This window comes from Fringilla coelebs (genome assembly GCF_963513975.1).
Source record: "Fringilla coelebs genome assembly, chromosome: 21".
Taxonomy (NCBI): domain Eukaryota; kingdom Metazoa; phylum Chordata; class Aves; order Passeriformes; family Fringillidae; genus Fringilla; species Fringilla coelebs.
The window spans coordinates 4,846,729-4,871,238 of NC_140047.1; the positions used below are offsets into that span (position 1 = coordinate 4,846,729).

A 24,510-nucleotide genomic window follows, 5' to 3' on the forward strand; every position below is an offset into this window, starting at 1 on the left:
TTAATTAGACTGGAAAACAAGAGGAGTGTCCAGCACTGTGGTCAGAAGGACTCTGGCCACCACCACCTTCCCCACCCAGGATTCTTTTGTCTCCCCTCAAACCCCAGTGCAAATTATCCTGGTGAGGATGTGAGTCCCTGCTCAGAAAACGCTTGCAAAGCACCACATTCCCCTGAAGATTTTGCACCTGCTGCAAGATGAAGATAAATTCAAAGGCACTGGTGTAAACACTCAGCAAACAGCCCCTCCAAACGCACCGTGTCTCCTTTGAAATATCATTTCCTCGTGCATTTAATTACTCACTGCTTTGTACACTTTCCTTTGCCCAAAAAAAAAGGAGGGGGGAAAAAGCCCAACAAAACTCTGGGCTCAATTCTTCTTAATATTGGCAGTACTGCCTAAATTTAGGGGGGAGAAGAAAAAAAAGAAAAAGAAAAAAAGAGAGAAAAGGTGTGTTCAGAACATGTATGGATTTATGAGCAACACAAATATCCCGTGTTCTCAGTAATATGCTGTTTCTAAATCAGGCTCATAAATACATGCTTGGGAGATTAGTCTATAAAAAAAAATAAACTTTAATTACCCCCTCTTTATCAGCACACAGCCCGTGGTGTTAACCATATGTGGGTGTTAAACGCCAAGTGCTTTGCAATCTTCCCCATCCCCCGGGAGACAATAGCACCACGGCATCGCAGGGAACGCTCCGTGGCCACTCGGATATGGAAATGTATTCCCAGCTCCCGAGGAAAACGGGGCTGGGGAGAACAGCCAGTGCTGGGAGTGCTTAGCAACCCCCGCCGAGCTGTGCTGCACGCAGAGCACCCAGCTTGGGGACAGCAGCACCCCTGGGGTTAGCACATCATCCCCAGGGGACAGCAGCACCTCTGGGGACAGCAGCATCCCTGGGGGACAGCAGCATCCCCTGGGGTTAGCACAGCATCCCCGGGGGACAGCAGCACCTCTGGGGGACAGCAGCACCCCTGGGGTTAGCACAGCATCCCCTGGGGGACAGCAGAACCCCTGGGGACAGCAGTGCCACCGGGGGACAACAGCATCCCTGGGGGACAGCAGCACTTCTGGGGGACAGCAGCACCTCCGGGGGACAGCAGCATCCCCTGGGGTTAGCACAGCATCCCCTGGGGGACAGCAGAACCACTGGGGGACAGCAGCATTTCCTGGGGGACAGCAGCACTTCTGGGGGACAGCAGCACCTCCGGGGGACAGCAGCATCCCCTGGGGTTAGCACAGCATCCCCTGGGGGACAGCAGCACCTCTGGGGGACAGCAGCACCCCTGGGGACAGGACCACCTCTGGGGTTAGCACAGCATCCCTAGGGACAGCGGCATCCCCTGGGGGACAGCAGCACCTCCACGGGACAGCAGCATCCCCTGGGGACAGCAGCATCCCTGGGGACAGCCAGCCCAGCTTGGGGTCAGCAGAATCCCCTGGGGGCAACAAGCCCAGCCCAGCCCGTCCCAGCCCAGCCCGTTCCAGCCCAGCCCGTTCCAGCCCAGCCCAGCCCGTTCCAGCCCAGCCCAGCCCAGCCCAGCCCAGCCCGGCCCAGCTGGCACCCCGGGATGCTCCCGGAGCCCGCCGGTGTCGCTGCCGTGCCGGAGGAATCGGGCTCCTAATGATCGCCGTTCTGTTCCAGCAGAGGCTCATTAACAGGATAGAGCGGCGTTTCCAGGACAGCCTCACACACAGACACGGCCCGAGGCGTTCCACGAGGGGCAGCTCGTGCCCAATCAAGTCAAACGCCAATTAAGATGAGCTGTGGTTGTTGGCAGGAGGTTCTGGATATGGAGCAGCCCTGCACGGGGGAACAGCACTGCCTGTGTCCCCTCCTGCCCTGCAGCCTCCTCTTCCTCAGCAGGATGGTCCCTCTGGGGGATGGGATGTGAAATGGGATGGGAAATTGGGACAGGAAATTGGATTGGGATGGGATGTGATGTGAAATGGGATGGGCAATTGGGATGGATGGGATGTAAAATGAGATGGGAAATTGGGATGGGAAACTAAGCTGGGATGATGGGGTGGCAGATCCTCCTTCCAGTCAGACACAGCTCTGCTGCACCATGACCCTGCCATGCCTTCATGAAATACCCAGCCCCAGAGCCCCTTCCTTCTAAAGGGGAGGCATGTGGATGCAATGAGCCCCCCTGGCAGGGGGTGAGAGCGCAGGCAGGTGTTTCATCACACACCATCTACACCACACCTGGTCCCAGCCTCTTCTTGAGGCATCTTCTCCACTGCAGTCCTGGACAAATCCCAGTGAAGGTGCTCACAGCTCCAGCCCAGATCTGGGTCAGAGCTTGGGCACTGGGCAGTCTCCAGCCTCATCCCAGAGTCAGCAGGATGTGGATCAGCCCTGAAGTGGCAGCTTTGATTCCTCTGTGTTGGGGAAGAACCCTGAGGAGACCCTCCAAGGACACAGAGGGTGCACAGAGGAAGGGCTGGGGGAAAGGAGGAGGAAAGGCAGCCACGTTGTGCAGCAGAAGGGTGAGATCAGTCGCTTCTGGATTTATAGAGGATTAGATCTTGCTGAGCACATGCTGAATCAGATTAATACTATTAACATTTATGAATTATCCTCTAGCAATTAGCCGAGACGTCCTCCAGCACAGCACAGGGAGCTGCAGAAAAGGCAGCCCTGGGCTGTGGGTCAGGGGGAGTGGGTGCCAAGGGGTGGCTTGGGCACTGTGGGGAGGCTGGGGTTGGGCTGCTGGACCCTACAGCAAGGTCAAGGGCTCATTGACTGAACTCCCAGCGAGCTCTTGTGCTCCTCCAGCAGCCTGAGCCTCGGCTCTTCGGGTGCTCCTGGAGTTATACAGCCTTATGTACTGAATAAATGTATTTGCTTCTTAATTATACAGCTGTTGGTGGTGCTCCCCCTTTGCTCTAAGGCATTGTGCTGCAGCTGGCAGGGAGACCTCGGCAGCAAACTCCAACCAAGAGGAGGAAGGGGGCAAAGGCAAAGCCTTGAAGGCTGGGCAAGGAATGAGCAGCTGGGGAGAGGGGGGGATACAGGTGACCAAAGTGGTCCAGGCTGAGATGCTGATCCACCAGCCCCATCAACACCAGGGTCACCACGGGCAGATTCTCCTGCCCACACATCTTAGATTAGACCTTCTGGCACAGCAAAGGGGGGGAAGAATTTGTGCAAACTCAATTTGCTCTCCTGGCACTGCTATATTTTCTTTTTGCATTTCTCTGGGCAGGGACAATTAAAATCAATGAAGTCAGTTTTGCTTTCATGTTCTCAGTGCTGAATTGGTTGAGATAAAATCACATTAAAGAAACAGCTACATATTTAAAGGTAGATATTGCCTGCCCTGGAATTTTCTTTCATGAAAATCAATGAAAGCACTTCTCCTGGAATTAAGGCCCGATCTTTTTTTGTTTTACACTCCAAATGAGTCCCAATTTTACAATATACAAGCACAAAGGCAAATCTGAGTGGAAGGTTTCATTTTAAGGAGAAGGGAAAGCAATTTTCAATACAGTGTAGCAAAAACATTATTCCTACAGGAAAAAGGGGAAAAAAGTAATCATTATCTATGAAATAGTTTGTGTTGAGTCACAGCCCAAGGAGGATTGTGCTCAGCAAGTGGAGGGCTGGTCAGACAGATAAATTGATGTTAGAAACCAGGAGGAGAGAGAAGTGATGGAGGCCAGGGTGGCAGGGAGGGCTCAGGACCTGGCAGGAGATGTCCCAGGGGCTGGTGGCAAGAGATGTCCAAGGACTCAAGTTGTTCATCCTGGCTGGACCTTCACCACACACGACACTGCCTGCTGTCCCATTGCCATCCTGCAGGCACAGCTGGGATTGGGGAATTGGGCTGCAGCCTCAAAAAAAAAAAAAATAGTCCCAAACCATCATTTGCCTCCATCCATTATTTTTGGAATAGATGCAAACTGACAGAACAGGATGAAACACAAATCTCTGCTCTGCAACAGCTCCCCATGCTTGGGGCACACCCCTCCGTGCCTCAGTTTCCCCCTGCAGCCAAACATCAGGCGGGAACAAACGCGACATCCACCACCCTCTGCTCCCTTTCCTGCTGCAGCCAGGAGACAAATCCACGGTGCCACAGCAATCCACAACCAAAAGCATCTTCATTTTCCAAGCAGCTCCAGCCCTCTCCCTCCTCCTGCCTGCATCCAGCTCCGTGTTTATGTTCAGCTTCCTGGGAAACAAGAGGCTCGTTACCATGCGGAGGGCGACAGCAGAGCGATTAGTGAAATTTGTTACCCACATGCTCTGAACAAAATTAAATTAAAAGTGCTGCTTTGCTGTCAAGATAAGGGCCAAGCCGGAGAGATAATTTTTCACTCTCAAACACTCAATTACTCGCTGAGGCTGTATCAGATACAATCGGAAAATAAATAAATAAATGGGAAGACCCGCACTGCCTCCAGGAACAGATGTAAAAGCCTTTATCTCCAGCGCAGTCCAGGGAAGTTAAAGTGCCTGCAGCTCCACCAGCTTTTACCTGCAGCCCCTGGTGCTGCCCAGCTCCAGCTTCCAGCAGAAGCCCCTCTCCCAGCAGCTCAGTACCCCTGGAATGGACAGGAGCATGAGTGCACCCCCACACTTACAGCCACCAGTGATTAAAGGAGCAAAAAGAAGGCTGGAGCAACCCCAGCCAGCTTTCCTGCACAGCCAGAGTCCAGCAGGAATGGAGAGGGACTCAGAGTGGGTTTTATGGGCTGTGGCAGTGCCTCATTGCTCTGCAGGCAAAATAAGCCATCATAAAAAAGCACCACATTTGTTCACTAGGTGGAAAAGCAGCATCCATGACAGAGAGCAGAGAATGGTTGGGAATAAGGAGCATCCCCCACTGTCACAGTGCCCTGGACATCACAGTGTGAGCATGGCTGTGGTGCTGGGGTGCAGTCTGCAGGGACGGGGGGATCCTGGTGCTCTGGGGCGTAAAGACAAGATTTGTATCATGAAGACAACTCATTCCTGACATCTGGGGATCTGCAGGTCACATAGGAGCTGTGGTGTCTCCTCTGGGCTGCTCTTTCCTGGCCTCACAAAGAGCAGCACAGCTCCATGTGCCATGAAGCAGCTGGGTGTGCACCACCCAGGCTGGCCTGTCCGTCTGTCCCTGCAGGGAGCAGCTGTGTGAGGGATTCTAACAGCTCTGTGTCTCTTCCTAAGGAATCCTAAATGCTCTGTGTCTCTTCCTGAGGAATCCTAAGGGCTCTGTGGGGAATCCTTACCTGTCCATGCCATGGGCTGACCACACAAGGCGGAGATGGACACAGGGCAGCCAGGAAGGGAGAAGCATCCCCAAGGACAGACAGACAGCACCAGACACAGGCAGAGCCATTTTTCCTTCATGCCCCTGGAAGCAGCCCGAATTGACATGTTTGCTTTATCACCTTTTGTCTCCCCCTTGATTGCCAGCAGCATCTCCCCCAGTCTGAAGGCGAGTCAAGCCTAAGGCAGAGCAGGAAGGCAATTCCCTGAGGAGTATGGAAGAGTGAGGAGACGTCCTGCCTGCAGAATTCACTCAGCTCCAGCGAGGCCAGAGGCAGCAGCAAAGAGAGCAAAGAGAGCAGTACCCAAATTTCATTCTGCACCTCGTTTAGTTCCCCATGAAATAATAACTGCCTGCTGCCTCTGGAGATGGGAGAGGATCAAAGCCACGCTTCCTCATATGTAGTAGACTCCGAATACCTAATATTCCCTTATAAAAGGCCTTGTTTTAACCACCAAATACAGAGGCAGATCAAAGCTCAGCTTCTCATTTCTCTAACAGCCCTCAGAAGGCTCCGCCAGCCAGCCCAGCACACGCACACACGGGGCTGACACCAATCCAAGGTACATAATTGAACTCTGCTAATTTGTCAAAACCATCACCGCCTGCTATGGAAACAGCCAGGTGCCTTGTTCACAGAGACCTCAGCTGAGGAGCATCCCAAAGCCATGCCCTCCCTTCCCTGGGCTGTGGGGAGCTGGAACAAGAGCTGTGCAGGAAAACAGAGTGGGATGTTTTCCCCTCTTCCTCTTTTAACAGGCCATGCCAGGAGGGGTGAAGCAATCCCAGACCAGGCTCAGGGTGATGGAGCTCAAGATAGATAGTCCTCAAGACAGCTTGAGGACACTCCATGTGACACCCCAGGTGGGTGGACACTGTGCTGGGTGCCCTCCAGCATGCCTGAACCATCACAGGAACAAAAGCATCCCTTTGCCTTTGCACCCCAAGCTTTGTGTCTGCGTTTCCAGCAACTCTGTACCTGATCCCTGCTGGATGAGGAGTGACATCAGCCCCAGACTCAGGGGTTTGGCAGCAGTCATGGGAACCTCCTGGCAGGTCCCAGGGGCTCCCAGCAGGTCCTAGAGTGCAAGGGAGGGCAGACAGTCTGTGGGTCTCCAAACAAATGGGCTTGGGATGGCTCAGGGTCTCCATATGAGACCATTACCTTCCCTGCCTCAGTTTCCCCCAACCCAGGAAGCTGAACAGCATCTATTCCACATTTCTGTGTTAACAGAGCAGCTGCTCTGTTGCCTGAGAAAGCAGAGGGAGGTGCAGGAACCGTGCCTGTGCCTCCCCTCCAGCAAGGAGGGGTTCATTATACTCAGGGAATCCTCAATGAGATGGGCAGGGAGCTGACACAGCCTTGGAGTTACAGTGCTGCTGCTTCCCCCATGCCTTTCACTATTTGTTTCACCATCAGGAAGGTGCTGCCTGTGACCAGGAGAACTTGGGGCTGCACAGTCAGACCTGGAGCTGAATATATTTTGCTGAGCACAGAGCAAACCCCACCACAGAATGAGAGGGATGGAGCAGGAGTGGAGCTTGTGCACAGGGCTCTGCCTCCTTGCTTTAGGGGGATTTTTGCTACTAATATTTTCCTCTCCAACTCAGAGTGGAACCTGACTGAACACATCCCACCCTGAAGCATCAAAGCTTTGATATTGCCCTGCTGGCCAGCGGGGGATGTGGATTCACATCCTTCCAACACTGTCAGGTTCTCTCTCACAGACACTTCGGCGCTGGTGGAAGGTGTGATGACCGATGGCCCTGGAGACAAGAGCCATCTGTGCAGCACAGCCAGAATGCCAAGAGGTTCCCACAGCTCCTGGGACTCCCAGGGGAATGGGCAACGGGAGCCAGCAGCACACACAGCAAGCAGAGACTTGCAGTGCACAAACCTGTTGTAAATAGGTTGCAAGAAAATGTGATTTCTGGAAATCCTCGAGGAGTCGGTGCTGAGGGTCAGCAGGAAGGAGCAAACCAGCCATCCCTGGCCCTGCCTCTGAGCACAGAGCTGTGCACAGCCTGACAGCCTCTCTCAGGACTGGTTTCACTTGGAAAAGCAATCTGAATGCCAGCTCCCTTGAGACTGCATGCCACAGAGCCGAGCTCACCCTGATCTGTCAAAGTGGAGAGTGAGGAGCTGGTGTGGGCACAGGCAGGGACTGTGGCACAGAGAAAGGTGTCTCACTGAACATCTGGGTGTGAACAGAACGCTTGGCATAAGCCAGCAATGCCTCTCCCAGCTCAAATCTCAGAGATGGGGCTGAGCCCAACAGCAAAGACCAAGACTCCAAGGGAAGATCTCCCCTGCTTTATTACACTCTTACACTCTTCTCCCCTGTAATTTCTCTGGAGACTTTCCAAAGACATGTAATATCAGTGTAAGGGCTTCCCACAGCCCTAGAGGCTGGGAAGGTGAGCAGTGCAGCGTGCTGTGACCACAGAAGGTGCTGCCTCTTACTTCTCCATGCATTCCTGCACTGAAAACCAGGTACCAGTGGCTCTGCTGCTCCTGAGCTACCAGAACAAACTCACCTTGCTGAATATTGTCCTGTGGGAATGTCTCTCTAATCTGCCTTGCCAAAGCACTAGAGAACCTGCTGTCCTCCTTCTCCAGGAGACACAGGAGGCCACTTAACTAAGCTCAAATAAAAGCAAACCTGCACACCTCCTAAGTGGAAACTTCCCATCACATCATCTGGGATCAATGCAAGTAATTAGGCTCAATCCTACAAAATCTTATCCGAGGAGAGAAACCCCAAGGAATCCCTCTCCTTGGACCTGATAACTACCCAAAGGCACCTGCAACGACACGCAAGCCTGGCGAAATCGATAGGGGAACATCATTGTAAGAATTAACTGTATCTGACGATGCATCCTTCTCTATTAGAGTTACAATCCCGTCCAATTATGGATCTTGGCTGAACTTGTAATTATGAGTTCGGTGCTACGACTTCCCACTACGCTATTGCCTTGCTTCCATGAGGGAGAGGAGAGTCAATGAAAGGATAATGGAAAATTCCTTTTCAAGGATGCAGCGATGGCCAAATTTATCCAGACAGGAGGGGAAGTACAATGGGGACTTTATGCAAGACAATTCCCTCAGTTAGCCCCCAGTGAACATGAACAAACCGGGCTCTCACAGCATTGCTCAAACACTAAGGCAGATCTAACAGCCAGCCCTGTGCGACGGCGCGAGGCAGCTCTGCCTCCTGAATTCCCTTCAAACCCAGCCATCAAAGCTGCCCAGGTGAACAACAGCTTATTCACTGGGAAAGAAAGGAATTCTTCCCATTCATCTGCTCCTTTATATTTGCCCTACAAGGAAGCTAAAACCAACAACTGAAAACCAACACAGATGTCAATAAAAATATCTTTGTACCCGACATCCAGTATGAGCCTTTTTCAAGAGACTTACAGAGCCATTGACCTCAAGGGGAATGGCAGCAAGGCAGCCTTGCAAACATTTATCTGCCTCTCATTAAAATACAGTTTTCCATACCCTCCCTGTGCCCTATCACCCCTTTCCTTAGTGGAAGCTGAAAAAAAAAACCCCAAACTTCAGTGACTTTTCCAAAGTACCCAAGGGCTGTGACAGCCTGCCCAGTATTCCTGAATAAGTCACTGAAAAAGCTACTCCAGCACCTGGGAAATTTGATCCCTGTACCAGAAGTGTTTTGGGACAGCTCCTTTTGTCCCTCTTTGCAACATAACCAGTTCCTTCCTCCTGTAACACAGGCACGAAATGATCAGAGGGATGGAACACCTTTCCCATGAGGAAAAGCTGAGAGAGTTGGGATTGCTCAGCCTGGAGAAGAGGCTTAGGTGTGAATAACTGCAGCCTTCCAGTGCCTGAAGGGAGCTGGAGAAGGACATGGGATGACAGGACAAGGGGAAATGGCTTCAAACTGACAGAGGGCAGGGTTAGAAGGAAGTTTAAGCTTATTGGGAAAAAATTCTTGACTATGACAGTGGGGATGCCCTGGCAAAAGTTTCCCAAAGAAGTTGTGGCTGCTTCTGGATCCCTGGGAGTGTTCAATGTCAGGTTAGACAGGGCTTGGAGCAACCTGGGATAGTGGAAAGTATCCTTGACCATGGTAGGGGGTGAAACAAGGTGATTTTAAGGTCCCTTCCAACCCTAACCATTCTGGGATTCTGATTTTATCATTTTCCCCTGAATGTAGCTGTGTTTGTACTGCAACAGGTAAGGAACTCACGAATCCTCTCATCCTTTTCATCAAAAGCTCATTTTAAACATGGTGATGATTTCTCTTGGTTCTAGAACACATGGGAAAAAAAAAAAAAAAAGAAAAAAAAGAAAGACCAATCATATAAAATTGAATGCCCAGCCTTTGAGCAGGAACAACTGCAGCACACCCCTGTTCATGTGTGAGCTCATTCCTGCGTGCGACCATCGAGCTGATCAGAGGTGTTGAGGCAATTTCCCATTCAAATAAACACACGGGAAGCATTTATGGGAATGGCTCATCATGGAAACAAATGGGGCCGCGCGCTGCTGCGGTGGGCACCGGCATCCATCTGGCTGCCGCGCTCTGCCGAGGCCCGGCTCCCTGCGCAAAACAAATGGAGGGAGCAGACCCACTGTGCAATTTTTAAATTGCTTCCCAACAGAGTTATTTCCCGACAGTGATTTTTCAAACCCAGCGGCGGCAGAAGCAGCGGAACTCGTCCTCTCCACCGCCAAACGGCTCGGGCTGAGCATCCCGAAAAAAAATGGCAAAAAAATGGCAAAAAAACCGATCCGGCGTGATGTGATGAGAGGAAATGCGGACACTAATTTCAAACTCCAGATGATATTTCAGTTTCTTGGCTTCTCTAACTCACAAAAGAGCCTAAAGGGACTTGGGTCTACAAATCCCTGCCCCAACCCTCGTTTTGAATTTGTTCTTTTTAATTGCCTTTGTGCCAAGTGGAAGGCTGGGCAATTTTCATCCAATGAATGCTTTGCATGGGAAATAAAGGGCAGAAAGCAGGAGTTTGGAGCAAGGAATTGCCAGGGTAACCATCCCTGACAGCTGCACCGGTGCCAGGATGAGGACAGACACAACCACTCCCCACTGGTGCAGCTTTGGGGAAGTGCCAGGGCATGTGGAGGGTAACTGATATTAGAAACCATCAAAGAAACCCAGAACCTCAGCAACATCACTGGGAAATGGGATTTGTGGCTTCTGCACGGTGCTGCATCACACAACCAGCACATCTGGGGGTGTCCTTACCACCACAGACTGGCGTGGCTGTCCTTGCAGAATCAGACACCATCACCCATGGGACAGCCCAAGCATCTCTTTTCCCCTGACAGCAGAGTGCAGTCACAGGTGTGACTGTGACTTTTGTACCTTTGCTTCGCCTCCGGCTCCGATACTGCTCCGTGTAGAAGGTGAGCTGGGTTTCATCGTCCGCCTCTGAGCCAGAGTTGCCTTTGGCACGTCCAAACCCGATCCCACCTGCAGGCAATAGAGAGGAAAAAATCAGCCCTGGCAGCTGGGACGCTCAGGAGCAGGGGGAGCCAGGAGCTCCTCAGCAGAGCTGAGGATTTGGCCAGCAGCCCCCTCTCCTTGCTAAGGTTCTTTGCTTGGGATCACCAGTAGCGATCTGGAACTTTTACCATTCATTATTTCATCAAAAATCAAGACCCCCCACAGTGAATATAGTGATGTGAATGTAAGAAGACACATTCTACCCTCAGTAATAAAATACAAATCTATTTCAAGGGACTTACAAAGAAAACCCCCTGAGTGTGACAGCTGCTCTCCCCAAGGACACCTGCATGGTGGAATGCAGTAAAATTTAGCAAGCCCAGCAAGAACAAACGGTACAGAGGGAATACAGCCTTTGGGGGGCACCCAGGACCCCCTTGAGGGTTTTTCCTGCTCCTCAGTACCCAGTCTGGCCCATCTGCTCCCCCAGCTTGCTGTGACAGCAGCAGTCAGGACCGACAGGAGCAGGGCTGGCCCATGGTTCACCCGGCCTCCTCCTCTCTGGATATGGTGTGGGATGCAGCAGGAGCCCAGCTGGCTCCATCCCCAGACCCACCAAGAAGCAATGGATACTTAAAAAGCACCACAGACTGTAATTGGCAGAAGTCCTTCAATCTTTGCAGAGCTTAAAGAAAAGAGGCCTCTGGGGGTTGACAGTGGCCCTTTAAACTGCCATTAAAATATTTTACTGTTTTTAAAAAATCTTTTATTCTAGGCAGCAGCACAATTTCCCCATTTCTTGGCAGGAGAACAGAAAATGAGCGGTGCCTTCTGCCCTCTGAAATCCTCCATCACGGCGATGAGAGGTGGCTGGCAGGAGCCAGAGGGACGCCAGGAGCTCGGCACGTGGCTCCTGCCCTGGCCATGCCCTGGCCTGGCCGAGCAGTGCCCTCCAGGGCAGTCTCAGCAGCAGGGCAGGAAGGGGCTCTGCTGGCTCCTTTCCTCCTGGAAGCAGCAGGAAGGGTCAGTGCGTGCACGCAGCAGCATTTAGGGCAGGGGGCTGGGGGGTTAGAAGATCCCAAACCATGACCCATTATCAACCCCTCTTCAGCCACAAACACCACAAAAGCATCCAGTGCCACGATACACCCACACCAAGGGGTTTGAGAGACATAGCAGAGTGGTAAGGCCAATAAGGCTTATTTGCTTGAGTGAGGAAAATCTTAATTAACCTGGGCTTCTAACGCAGGCCCTTGGGCAACCAGCCAGGGCTGCAGCCCTGCTGCAAATCCCCTTCTCACTGAGCAGGGGCTGCTGCAGTGGCCAGGGCTGGGGGGCAGACACCAGCTATGGGAGAGTCCCCCCAGTGCTGAGAGCTCAGCACAGCCCTTGCCCCTGCCTGGGAGAGGGACCCGGCCACTACCTGTGCAGGTAGGACATGGCACATCCCTCTGCCACCTTCCCACGCACCAGAGCTGGCCCCTTTTGCACAGGCAGATGGCTGGGGTGGACAGAGGGAGCCACGTGGTGCTCTCTGCGCTGTCACACCCCTGTGAGGTGACCAGGCAGCTGGCACAGGCAGCAGCTGCTCTGCCAGCCACCGGCCCAGCCCCCTCCGGCCACTCCGCGTTTGTGTGCCGGCTGCGTCTCCGTGATGGATGGAGCTGACATGTTAAATTACTCAGGCTGGATGTCTTCAGAGAGCTGGTGACAGCGATATTGCATTTTCTGATTACCCAGCACTGAGCAGGATGTATAAATACAGCAGTTGTGAGACCCGGCGCGGGTCCCCAGCCCGCAGAGGAAACGTTTCCTCTGACCCAACATGCGGTGCCAGAGGTCAGCCTGGCAACACCAGCCTGGGGCACACACGGCTGCCAGGGATGTGCTTTTACACCTCTGTGCCATCAAGGATGCTGGACCACATCTTAGTGGTTGTTTGGAGGATCTCAGAACCCAGCTGAGGCAATCTGGAGGACTAATCCTCAAGTAATCCTGCCATGAACCTGATTTCATGTTTAACTGGCCCCAAAATCTGAACAAATTAGCCCAGTGAAACATTTACAACTGGGGCAATGCCTCCTTTTCCAGGTCCATTACCAGCCTTGGTCACAGGCTGCTCACCAGGGCACAGGGCTGAGAATAATCATGATGGGGCCAAGGATGCTCATGGCAGAGAGCACCCACGAGCAATTACTGATGAAAAAGGACAGCATCAAGGTAAAGTCAAGCAGTCCTGCCTGGCCAGCATTCCCTTTCCTTCTAAAACAGGGAGAAAAACACCCAGTATCAGAAAACTAAAAGATCCTAATCACTGCAATCGGTTACAAACTGGAAAAAGATGCTTTAAAGACAGAGAACAGGGAAATGGCAATTTTGAAGGGCTGGGTATCAGCAATGCACTGGCAGCTCTCTCCAGCAGCTCTCACAGGGAGATACTCCCTCCTTACACCCAGTTTACTCCTGTTTTGGAGACTGGAGGAAAAACAAAGCTCCCCTTCCTCACCCAACCCATCTCCTACCCTGCTGGTTCAGCAGGCAGTGGGGCAGGGGAGCTCAGGGAAGATGCTCTTGTTTCTAATCCTGTTTGCAGATTTACAAGCTCGTTAATCCCTTCAAATAGATCTCAGCTCAGGCAGGAGCCGGGGCAGGGCGCTTGTTCTGAGTGCAGCATTAATTTAGTGGGGAGCAAGGCAGGGTGCCAAGGCAAACACCTCGTTATGGTGTAATTAAAGACGGGCCCGTTAATGCAGAGTGGGGATAAGGAAATCAAATTCAGGAACCAGAGTCATCCCCAACGACTTTTTGTTAGCTGAAGCCCTGTGTATATTTTTTAAAAAGTGAGATTTTTGTCTTTAAAGAGGAAATAAAGAACAAACATGACATTTTTAATCCTTTCCCTGAAGCCAGGAGGTCATAGAACATCTCAGGAAAAGAGTTATAGATGTAAAAGGAATCAAAACTGAGTTAAAATAAAGAAATAAGCAACAGTAGCTGTTTGGATAACTCCTATCTGAGGCCAAGCTGACCTCAGCTACTTAATCCTGCAAAGTTGGATGTTATAATAGAAGTGGAAGCTTAGTTTTGTCCCCAGCGATGCCACCTTGGGTGACATCTTTGTGATCCCTCTGCCCTGCAGCCACTATCAATGGAAAAAGGATTCTCTGCTTCCATTTCCTCCAGAAAAAGGGCAAATCCCTGTACCTACCACAGAATTCAAGACCCACAACTTCCCTCATCAGCCACATTGGGCTGACCCCATTCCATGCTCAGTCACCCCATGCAGTGTTGCCTTCTGGGGGTCCAACAAGGCCCTCTGTTCCCAGGCTTCCCAGGAAGGAATGCCATCCCCAGCACAGCACTAAGAGCTGGCAGGGCAATGCAATTAGCTAAGTGGAAATTTTCAGTTCAATTAATTTAACCCTTAAAAAAGCGCCAGAAAACTGACCAAAAAAAAAAAAAACAAAACAAAACAAAACAAAAAAAGCAGCAAAGCAACCAAATGTGGTCAGACAAAGGTAAATTAGATGCAGATTTAAGGAGGAAAAAAAATAAATAAATACACAAACATTTTCTTTTTAAACTTACCCAGTCAACCCCAAAACCATGAAAGTATAAAGGAAAAAAAGGCCTTTAAAACAAAGCACCCTGTGGCAGGGGTATGTTCACACACACTGGCTTCACACACAGGTGAGAAAACTCTTCCACCTCACCAATCTTCCCTCTTCCTTCTGTCTCCACCCAAAACACCCCAGCAGTGCAGGAGGTGACAGAGCCATGGGCTCCCACTGTGAAAATCTGGGATCATGCTGATTCCAGAGAGCAGCCCTTGCACAGCCTGAAGGGTTTTATTTTCAGCAAGGAGCAACTCAAAGAGCTGGACATGATATTATGGCTCAGGTGAGGTGAAAGCTCCCAGGTAAACTCCAGAAAAGCCTCACCAGCAAAATGTGACACTCCACAGGCACCACAGGTCAGTCAGACAGGGCAAGGTGAAAGCAGAGGTGTCCTGACAAAAGCAGGGACCGAGGATGAGCCCAGCTGAGCTTCAGTTCTCCACCCTCAGGGAGCTCTGGCCAGCTCAGGGCACAGCCAAGACCTCCACACCACAACAACTGCATCATCCCTAGCAGGCAGCACATCCCGATGAACAGCCCGCGGTGTCTCAGCAGAAGGACCATTATGGGCGATTTCTTCCCAAATCCAGAGTGTTTTTAAAGCCCTGCCCCAGGAGAGGGCACCAGACCCCCTCTCTGAGCACCACAGCCACCCCCAAGGGCACTCCCAGCCCCGGGGCCGGGCACACAGCAGGGTCCACCAGCCAAACCCACAGCCTGTGCCCCTGCCCTGCTGCCTCTCCCCAGGGCATCGCTCCCCAGCTCTGGGGCAGCCGGGCTGGGATGCTCCGGGGCTGCATTTCAGGATCAATAAACGCTCTGGAATGCAGCATCCCTCCCTCCAGGTCAGCCAGCCCCCAGCAGAGACCTCTTCCTTCCAGCCCACCCCTCCCACCCTCGGCTCTCTCCATCCTCGCTCTCCCTCAATTATTGATAAGCTCTGAATGTGCTTCAGAGCACTCCATAGAGGTGTTTAGGGAGAAAGGTTGTATGAAAGAGTCATTAGACAAAATAAAGTTATATGGCACTGTAAATAGAGAGGGTGGTGTGGTTTGGTGTTTTGTTTTTGTTTTTTTTTAAATCAATCTACTTGGGAAAACAACACCTTTCCCAGAGCTGCTGGAAACACTCAGGGCTAAATCAGATTTAATGAGGAGCAATGGGCAGCAGCTTATGCACACTCAGAGCAGGGAAGTAAAGCAAGGCAAAGTTTATCCCAGATTTGTTTCCCTTGGGCTGGGGATCAGGTTTGGATGGTTTATCCCATCCTTCTGAAGGAACAGCACTTGGAAACCCTTTCAGAGCCTTTCCATAGAGGAGGAAATCCTTCTGCTGTTCAGTTCCTGCAGGGAGAGTGCTCCAGCTGTAGGGCTTTGATGAGGTTAAACATTAATTAAATCAAACTACAAGAAAATAATTACACACATGCATCCATCAGGCTGACTTGTCACTTCTCAGAAACAAAGTTGGATGCAAACTCCATCAGTGGAACTGTCACGAGGCCGTTAGGAGGAAATGAATGGATCCCAAATGGACAATTTCATTTAGGGGGAGGAAAAAACAACTCTCATGGATTGCAATGGATTAATGAGGCAAAGGGTTTATGCTTGCAACTGGATGGAAAATGTAAACATCCCGAGTTGTGGTATCATGCTTTACCCTGAGGGGTTGTTTGCACTCCAGCCCCTTGCCTGCCAGAGGCACAGGTAACCACAGGCTGTAAAAACAAAACCTCTGGCACAGGAGAAGCCAGGGAATGGGCAGGGAAAGGCATGGATCAGCTCAGAAACAGCGCCCAGCCACCACCTCTACAAGCAAAAAGATATTTAAATTAAGAGGAAAAAAGGATGGATGGGCTGGGGCTGTGCAGAGCGAGATCTCCACTGGAGACTTTGGGACTACCTGGCTTTTGGGGATTTCTGAGGACTGAGAGTTTAAAATGTCTTTTTTAGGATGTGCTGGTGATGGATCCCCGTGGCTGGGGACACTGGGAGTTTGAGTCCCCTCCTGAAGCCTGTGGGGCACATTCTGCCTCAGGCTCCTCATCCCTCACAGACTCTGGGTACAAAGCAATCTCATTTTCTCACACTGAGGAAACCAGTGGGGAGAGATGGAAAGAGACCAAGGGTGCTCTTGTCCTGATAACCACTGATTTTCCTGCGGTCACTAATAGGCAAAGGAAGCCTGGGGAGGTGGGAAATGGGGTGGGGGGTGTCTCCAGAGACTGGGGGCAAGCCAGGCTGGCTCAGGGCCACACTCTGCTCCCACTCAGCCAGAGGCTCTGCCTGCAGCTGGGCACTGTGTCTCCTCCTAAGCTCAGCTGCAAGGATTAACTGACTTGTTCCATTAGTGACCAAAAAGCCTCTTACCTCCAGTTCAAAAATGAAATAAAAACACACAAAAAAAAAAAAAAAAAGGCTGGAACGGGGAATCAGGGAAACTTTCCCTGACAGTCCCCGTGGACCCCAGAGCACCCACACTAAAATCCAGAGACCTGTATTTGAATACCTACTAGAAAACAAACCAAATAATTTAAACCAGTTAAAGAGTCAGAACATTTTCTTCACACTAAGTAAATAATTTATGGGCAGAGCTATAATAAAAAAAAAAAAGCCTTCTCCAGGCCTGTATCGCAGGAAAACATATCAGGAATAAAAGATCACATTTCAGACTCATAAATAAATGAAAAACAAAACCAAGAGTAAACAAAAAGAAAAGTATTTCCTTCCCAGCTCCCAGAGCTGACACAGAGACCCTCAGTGCACTAGGCAGATCATGGCCAAGGGACCTTCATCCCCATCACCCCTGAAGGAATCTGATATCTCCCCCTCCTGCAGAGATGGACACCTGGACCCACACCCTTGGCACAGCCTTTTGTGTGGTACAGCCTTTAGATCCATGAATGCTGTGCTCCCACTCTCTGTGTAGCTCCTAAAGCCCCCAAGCACTGGGAAAGCAGAAAGAAGAGATGTCCCAATAATGTGACTGACAGGCAAAATGAATTTCACCTCTTCATGAAACTAAAACCTGACCAGAAATTGTTTCGTTGTGTTTTAGCTGGGGCAGCTGACAGGGAATTTGGACTTGCAGAAGGATCCCTTGGAGGGGACACGGTGTGACACAACTCACAGGGACCTCCCAGAGGGTGCTGTGGGGGGTTTGTCCCCCTCTCATCCCACCACAGAGGAGCTCTGGTGTCCCCATGCTCAGCAGTGAGGGTGAGGAGGCTCCCACCTTCCTCCCCAGCCAAGCTCCTCTGGCCATGGCTGATACCTTGGAGCAGCTGATGTCTAGAACAGAGGCTAGACAAGATTAAGCCAATAAAAGTAGGTATTTGTAGTAATTGCATATCGTCTGAACAGAGAGAGACATTCTTCTCCCAGGAGTTTAGAAGCTGTGGAAACTTAGAAGAATTCAAGCGATTATTATCTCTCTTTCTGTAACCATTGTTTATAGGTATGATTCTCCAGAGTGTGCTATTCATAGTTCACCAAGAGTGTGAGAGAAGATTCCTAAAGGCCAATCAGGTCTTAGGTCCACCCTTGTGTCTATGAGAACTGTAGATTTCTAATAATAAAGTGTTTTTTCATGCCTTCTGATGATGGAGTCTCTGAATCACCTTTTGCTGTCCCTGATACCCCTTTGGTGATAGGTATTTATTTAAGGCCTCCAATAGCACACCTTGGGCTGTCAAAGCCTCCCAGAGGCTGCACCCAAGCTGGATGATGATCACAAGTTTTTCAAACAGATATAAGTTTAGTCTATTTGCATATCAGGGGTCAATCTTCCAATTATAGCTTCAGGTAATAAAGTCATTTACCCCCAATATACCCCCAATTCACTTTTGTTTGTACTTTTTGGGGCCTGAGGTTGTAGGGTGTCCTTGGTTCTGAAGCTCAGAAGGATTGCTTTATCTGACCACAACATGAAGTCATCTTCCAGCACTCCATGCAGAATGTGAGAGATGGTGCCAGTAGTGGTGGGGCTGGGATGCCTTGGGAGAACTCCCCAGTTTTTGTTACAATGAGAAGTTGAAGCACTCTCCCAGGGTTCCTTGCCCTTCAAAGTAAATGAAGTCTGTTTATCATTTAAAGTTCACTCCCCCATTCCAGAATGTTCTATATTCCTGGATTCCCCATTGGTCTTCTCCAGAAGACCACACCCTCCCTGCTCCCTCATTGGCCAGAACTCCATCACCCCACTCTGACCCCTCCTCCCATCCCTATCCCCATTGGTGTGTTCGTGTCCTGACCAAGCCTACCCTTCCCCAGTTATATACCTTGGACCTTCCCTTGTTCTTGGCTCTTCATCCCTGCATCCCTTCAACTGTGGTTGTTCTCCTGCCCTGTCCTGTGCCCTCATTTCATCCCTAAATAAACCCTGTTGGATTTTCCATATGAAGAGTCCTCTCAGCTCACTGGTGAGACATTAAATATGACATCTGGGCTCAGGTGTCTGGTGGGCTGAGGGAACTGTTCACACATCCCCAGAGCGGAGACACTCTTGAGAAGGCAGGCACCCCAACAGCACCTGCCTGGGGTGTTGTATTGCATTAAATAGTTATTTTGTCGTTTGCACTGTGTGTTTTGGTAATATGCACTGTTCGTGTGATTTGTATGTTGTACCACATGGTTTCTCCCTCACCATTCCTGTCCCCAATACCCCCCTGGGGGTCTATTCCCCGGTCAGTGCCTCCCCTCACCCCTCCCTACTGGTATCCTATTGGCCATGGTCCTCCTCCACCCCTCATTTCCCCCAGGAATAAAAGTCTCCTGCCAGCAGACCATGCCCTCTTTTCCACCTGGGAAATGACCAGAGTTTGAGGTGTCCCTGAGCAAGTCAATAAACAGAGGATGCCCATCCCCACGTGGAGAAGAGCGCATCTCAGTCTTTCCCTTTCATCAATGTAAGACCATGTGGGTTGGGGTCTGTAGCTGGCCAGAGCCGACCCAACCAGCCCAGTCTTACACTGGGGGTCTCCCACAGTGCAGTTTGGAGTTACACACTGATTGCAGTACATGGTTTGTAAAACATAAAAGGTAAAGCCCTAGGGCACCGTGGCCACGTACCTCGGGGCCGGCTGCGGCGTTTCCGTCTGCCCACGGAGGTGCTGCGCAGCGCGGGCTGCAGCTGCCCGATCTCGATGGGCGTGTTGGTGCGGAAGCTCTCCTTGAACTTCTGCATCAGCGACTCCACCGTCTCCTGCGTCACCTCGGGAGCTGCAACACCAGCAAAGGGGCTGTGGTTACAAATCAGCTGGGCCACCGTGTCCCCACTGCCCGTGAAACCTTTCCCTGTGTAAGATGGAGCTGAGTCCTGTGGTGTTTTTGGGGTCCCCTGTGGCAGGAAGGAAATGATGAATCTGACTCCATGTTCTTAGAAGGCTAATTTATTATGATATGATATAATGCTATACTAAATTATACTAAAGAATAGAAAAAGGATACAGACAGATGGCTAAAAAGATAATAATAAAAAACTTGTGACTCTTTCCAGAGTCCCGACACAGCTGGACCATGATTGGTCATTAAGTCAAAACAATTCACATGAAACTCATAAAACAATGACCAGTTGGTAAACAATGTCCAGTGCTGCCATGCTGGGAGACAGAGGAAGAGCATCCACCCAGTCATACCAGGCAACAGAGAAACAAGGATCAAACTGCCTGCCTGGGTTAAGTGCCAGCAGTGGAAACCATTTCAGGAAAGCTCAAGAAAGAGAGGGAGCTAAAGGACCAGCTGTGTAAATGTCTTTGAATTTTCCAGTACCAGGCTCCCCCAGGAACCACAGATCAAAGACAGAGCTCCCCAATGCCCCTGACGTTTACAGCAGGCACAGCTGAATCCTGCAGTGTCAGATGCCCCAGCAGGCAGCATCACATGAGGAAAAAATACATCCAGAGCAGGGAAAGGTCTCCAAAGAGCATCCAGTCCCATCCCACAGCACACATCCCTCTGAGGTGCCAGGGAAGGGTGCTGTGGCAGCACTGGGGTGGCTCTGCCTCCTGCTGCTGTGTTCACAGGGGGAAGCCTGACCCTGCAGCTCCCCTGCCCAGCAGAATGTGTGTCAGGCCTGCCCTGAACAGATGGAGAGTCAGCCAGACCTTGGGGCTGTGTGATGCAGGACTTGTGGAGGTGGAGCAGGGAGCTCTGGAGTGGCTTGCACAGCTGAGGCTTATTTACCAAAAGGAGGCCAGGAGGAGGAGGAGGAGGGAGGAGCAGGAGGGGACCGTGCCTTCAACGAGGTCACAGCAGTCCCCTGGCCCCTGATGGGACCGTGGTGACTGTCCCCATCTGGCCACCACGCTGGCACAGCCATCCTGGGGCAGCTGCTCCCACACCTGTCAGTGGAGCAAACACCCAAAGGGAAGGAGGGGGGTCCTTCAGCCACTGGCTGTTTGGGATGATGCTACAAATACTGCAGGAATTGGGAGCAAGGGCTGGTGCAGCTCACTGCTCGGCACAGGTGTGCCAGCACATCGTTGGCTTCTCTGAGCCCCTGAGCTCAGGGGTTTGGAGAAAAGGAATGGGTAAGGGAAGCAGGAGGGAGGAGAGAAAAGTAAAGCAGGGGAAGAAAAGGAAAAAAAAAAAAGAGGGAGGGGGAAAGAAAAAAAACCCTTGTTGACATGATATCAGCAGGAAGAGTTTGGCATGGGTGGGTAGCATAGAAAAAACCCTCAGTGACAAATGAAAAGACAACAAGAGCTTCAGCTGTGTGAGCATGAGGGGTGAAGGATGAAGGGAGAGCCCTTCATGCACTGCCAACAGTGCCAAAAGGGAGAGAGAAGACACCCCTGCACCATAATGGAATGAGACAGCGCTTGCTGGGGCTGTTCATCACATCCACGAGAGAGACTGCAAACCAAACTGCCCTCTGGGCCTCCCCACAGCAGCCCCTGGAGGTTCCAGCTGGTCAAAAAAGGATGGGAAGAAGCACTACTGTGGGGTAGACAGTGGCCTTAATAATTTGCTTTAACTACAGGCCAACCCTGAATTGGTCAGGCAGTTGGATTAGCCGATCCTTGTAGATCACTTCCGACTGAACTGCTCTATTCTGCACAACCCCGCAAGCCCTCCTGGACTGCCTGTACCAAACACAGGCTCAGCCAGCAGCTCTGGCACCTCCACAGCTCCCACATGCTGCTCCCCAGCACGACACAGCCACGTCAGCAGTGCCCAGGCACCAGCTCCTCCCAGCACTGACCGAACACGGCACATTTCAGAGGAGACAGGACTGTCCTCCCCTCCAGCACAGCTTGCCAAACGCCTTCTCTCCCCTCCCCAGCTTCCAGGATAAATCCACCCGGGCTGCTGAGCTCACATCTTCGTCACTGTGCTGAGAGATTCTCCACCCAACCAGGCAGAGGTGGTGGGATCCACCCCGAGGTTTGGCACGAGGCTGTGAACCCACTCCCCCCAGGAGCACGGGAATCACGAGGCTCTCCAGCCCCCACAAAATCAGCTTCCCTCTCTGGCAGCACTTTGAGGACGCAGCTGAAGGTCACCCTACCTTTGCAAAGCACAGCACACATTCCTGACAAACACCTCCCTCCTGTCCACCCCCATATTTTATTTGAAAAGAGATTTGCTCTCCTTATGGCTCCCCTATTCGTTTGCACGTCTCCCACAAAACAATTCCTACCCAGAGCCATTCTCTCCCCCTTCCTTTCTGCTGGCACAAATTGCAGTGGGAAAATATGTTGTTTGGCTTAAAAATTACAATGACAACAACAACAAAAAAAGTAGTCATCAGCTGAACAATATGAGCAATGTTTGGGTAAAAAATGCGTTGCAATGGAGATGGGAAGCAGCAGCATTCATTCCAGCACAGCCAGGAGAGCTGCACCCTCCCGGACTGGGTGGGTATGGGGGGCTGTTCTGGGGACATGCCACAAGCAGGATCTCACCATCCCAGGAGGGATTTCCCATCTCAGAGTCCCAGGCTTGGATCAATACAACTACTCAAAAACCCTATTTGAGAGGTGAACTATTTGTGAGCCCCCACCAGCTGCACTTGGGTGTTGTCTTCGCTATTCCAAGACATTCTCAAGGCACTACAAAACCTCTCTGACTATGCAACCTGTTCCCAGCCAGCAAAGCCAGGCAGTGATGGAAACACACCTTAGTTCTCAGAAAAAAGCTCTCAGATTTGCTGAGGTGTTTTAGTCTTCAGATGTGGCCTTGAGAACCTCAGTGGAGCAGCTTCTTCCCAAACCGGGCTCAAACTTTGTGGTGCCATTGGGTGGTGGAGAGCTGGACAATCCTACAGCTTGGGTTTTGCATCTTATTTAAACAGAACAATGAGGTTTGTGGTCTGCAAAGGTGACAGCTTCCCTGAGCCTCAAAGTCTTTGGGTCTGGCTTAAAGGTTCTTTTTCTGGAGCCACAGCCACCCGTGCTCTTCTCACACAACACCTGCATGCCCACAGTAGCTTCTGTCAGAGCTTCCCACACTAGGTATGGGCTCAAACCCATTTCTATAAAATACAGGTTTTTAAGCATCTGGTTTTCCCATTTCTCTCTTTGATTTCTGGCTGTCAGAAGGCAAGTTATTGATCCCTCAATATTAACAGTGGCCACAACGCTCCCAGAGTTTCAGGGAGAGGAATAACTCCAGAGCATCTCAAGAGCTGCCTGACTGAGCATTTTGCAACAAGACAAACTCATTCAAGGATTAAATGGAAAAAGTTTGGGCACAATTAGAAGGAAAGGTCAGTGGGGTTTCTACCTCCTGCCCTGCATGGTAACGCAGAGGATGCAGCCTCCTTATCTCAGACACTCTTCTCAAAGTCTCTCCTGCCCTTTCACTGAACACTTCCAGTATTTATCAAATAATCTGCTTTTTCTAGGCACAGGGCAGGGGGCTCTCCTGGGAACCACTGACGTGGGCTCCAAAGGTCCAATACATCATCATGTCCCTAACACACCACGGGAACACCAGGAAAGTGCCAGTTTAATAACGTTATAATTGTTTCCTCCAAATCAACTCCCTGATATTCAGCAAGCTCATTTTGATGTTTCTCGATCAATATTTTAGAAATTTCTGTTCCACAAAGTATTTCAAGAAATTGACTTTCTGATCCTATTTTGGAACAAGCATAAATTTCACAATACTGGAAGTTTTCCACATGGTGGAAACCCTGATTTCTCACCAGCTCTAAATAATGGGTGTTTGTTGCTTTCCGAAGCATGAAATAACTAACGGTGTTTGTTCTGAGCCTGGGATGTGGACTGATTTTCAACAGTGCCACCCTGAAGGTACTGAGCTCCACAAAGCACAGAGCTTTAGTAGCATAAAATTAGGTAATTACACTGATGCTGATGTGATGACAGTGTGAGAGATTTGTACAACAGCTTTGCACGTACTCAGAGGAAAACACATCTGGGGAGTCACACCCTGCCACAGAGCAGGGGAATATGGCAAAGGCAGGAGCAACACTGGGAACTTCACCTCTCCATGTGTTTCCCCAGCCACCAAACCTCTCTCGAGCAGGAGAACCTGTCCCCTTTGGTCCCCTGATCTCCAGCAGTCCATGTCAAGTGCCACACGTAGCCACGGTGTCCAAGAAACGCAGGGAAGCTGCTGGTTGCATTCCACAGCCAACTCAGGACATATATATCTGTTTTATTTAAATACATATATATAAACATATCTCCATCTATATAATTTTATTTAAATGTATATAACTCTCTCTATATATGGATATATACAAAAAACATCAAAAGCAAGGATGAAGGAGGATCTCCAAATAGCACTTTTATGAAGTGGGGCTCACACACAGCAACAGAAGGAGAGAGGAACCCAGGAGCATTTTGACAGCCTTGTATTCCATGTTGGCTTTTACTTTCTTCTCTCTCCTGGCCCTTTTTGTTGAGTTTTAAAATAAAGGCTGTATACATCTTTTTTAGCACAGCTAATAATACATAGCTATTAATACACAGCTATTAATATATTAATAGGTTATTATATACATTAATAAATCTGTCGCTATAAAAATAGATCTTTATACGCAAAAGTCTGATTTCAATTGCAAATTGGAGGGGGAGGGAAGCAGAAGTAGAGATAAAGTTTTATTCAAGATGTCTCCTTTGAAGGAAACTGAACAAATGTACTTTCCTCCTTCATATATTCATGAGATGACTGCTTCCCTACCCTGTTCTCCACCACCCTCAGCTCCGGGCTT

At 50.5% G+C, this 24,510-nt stretch overlaps 1 protein-coding gene across 1 annotated transcript in view; it reads right to left on the reverse strand.

Moving 5' to 3' along the window:
* Nucleotides 1-24,510, reverse strand: part of ASTN2 (astrotactin 2) — a gene marked incomplete at both ends in the record, with an annotated part of 326,465 nt that overhangs the window by 210,826 nt on the left and 91,129 nt on the right. Inside the window, 2 exons of the mRNA XM_084219630.1 lie at nucleotides 10,631-10,738; nucleotides 19,398-19,547. Of these exons, the coding sequence (XP_084075756.1) occupies nucleotides 10,631-10,738; nucleotides 19,398-19,547 (258 nt within the window). The remainder of the gene's footprint in view (nucleotides 1-10,630; nucleotides 10,739-19,397; nucleotides 19,548-24,510) is intronic.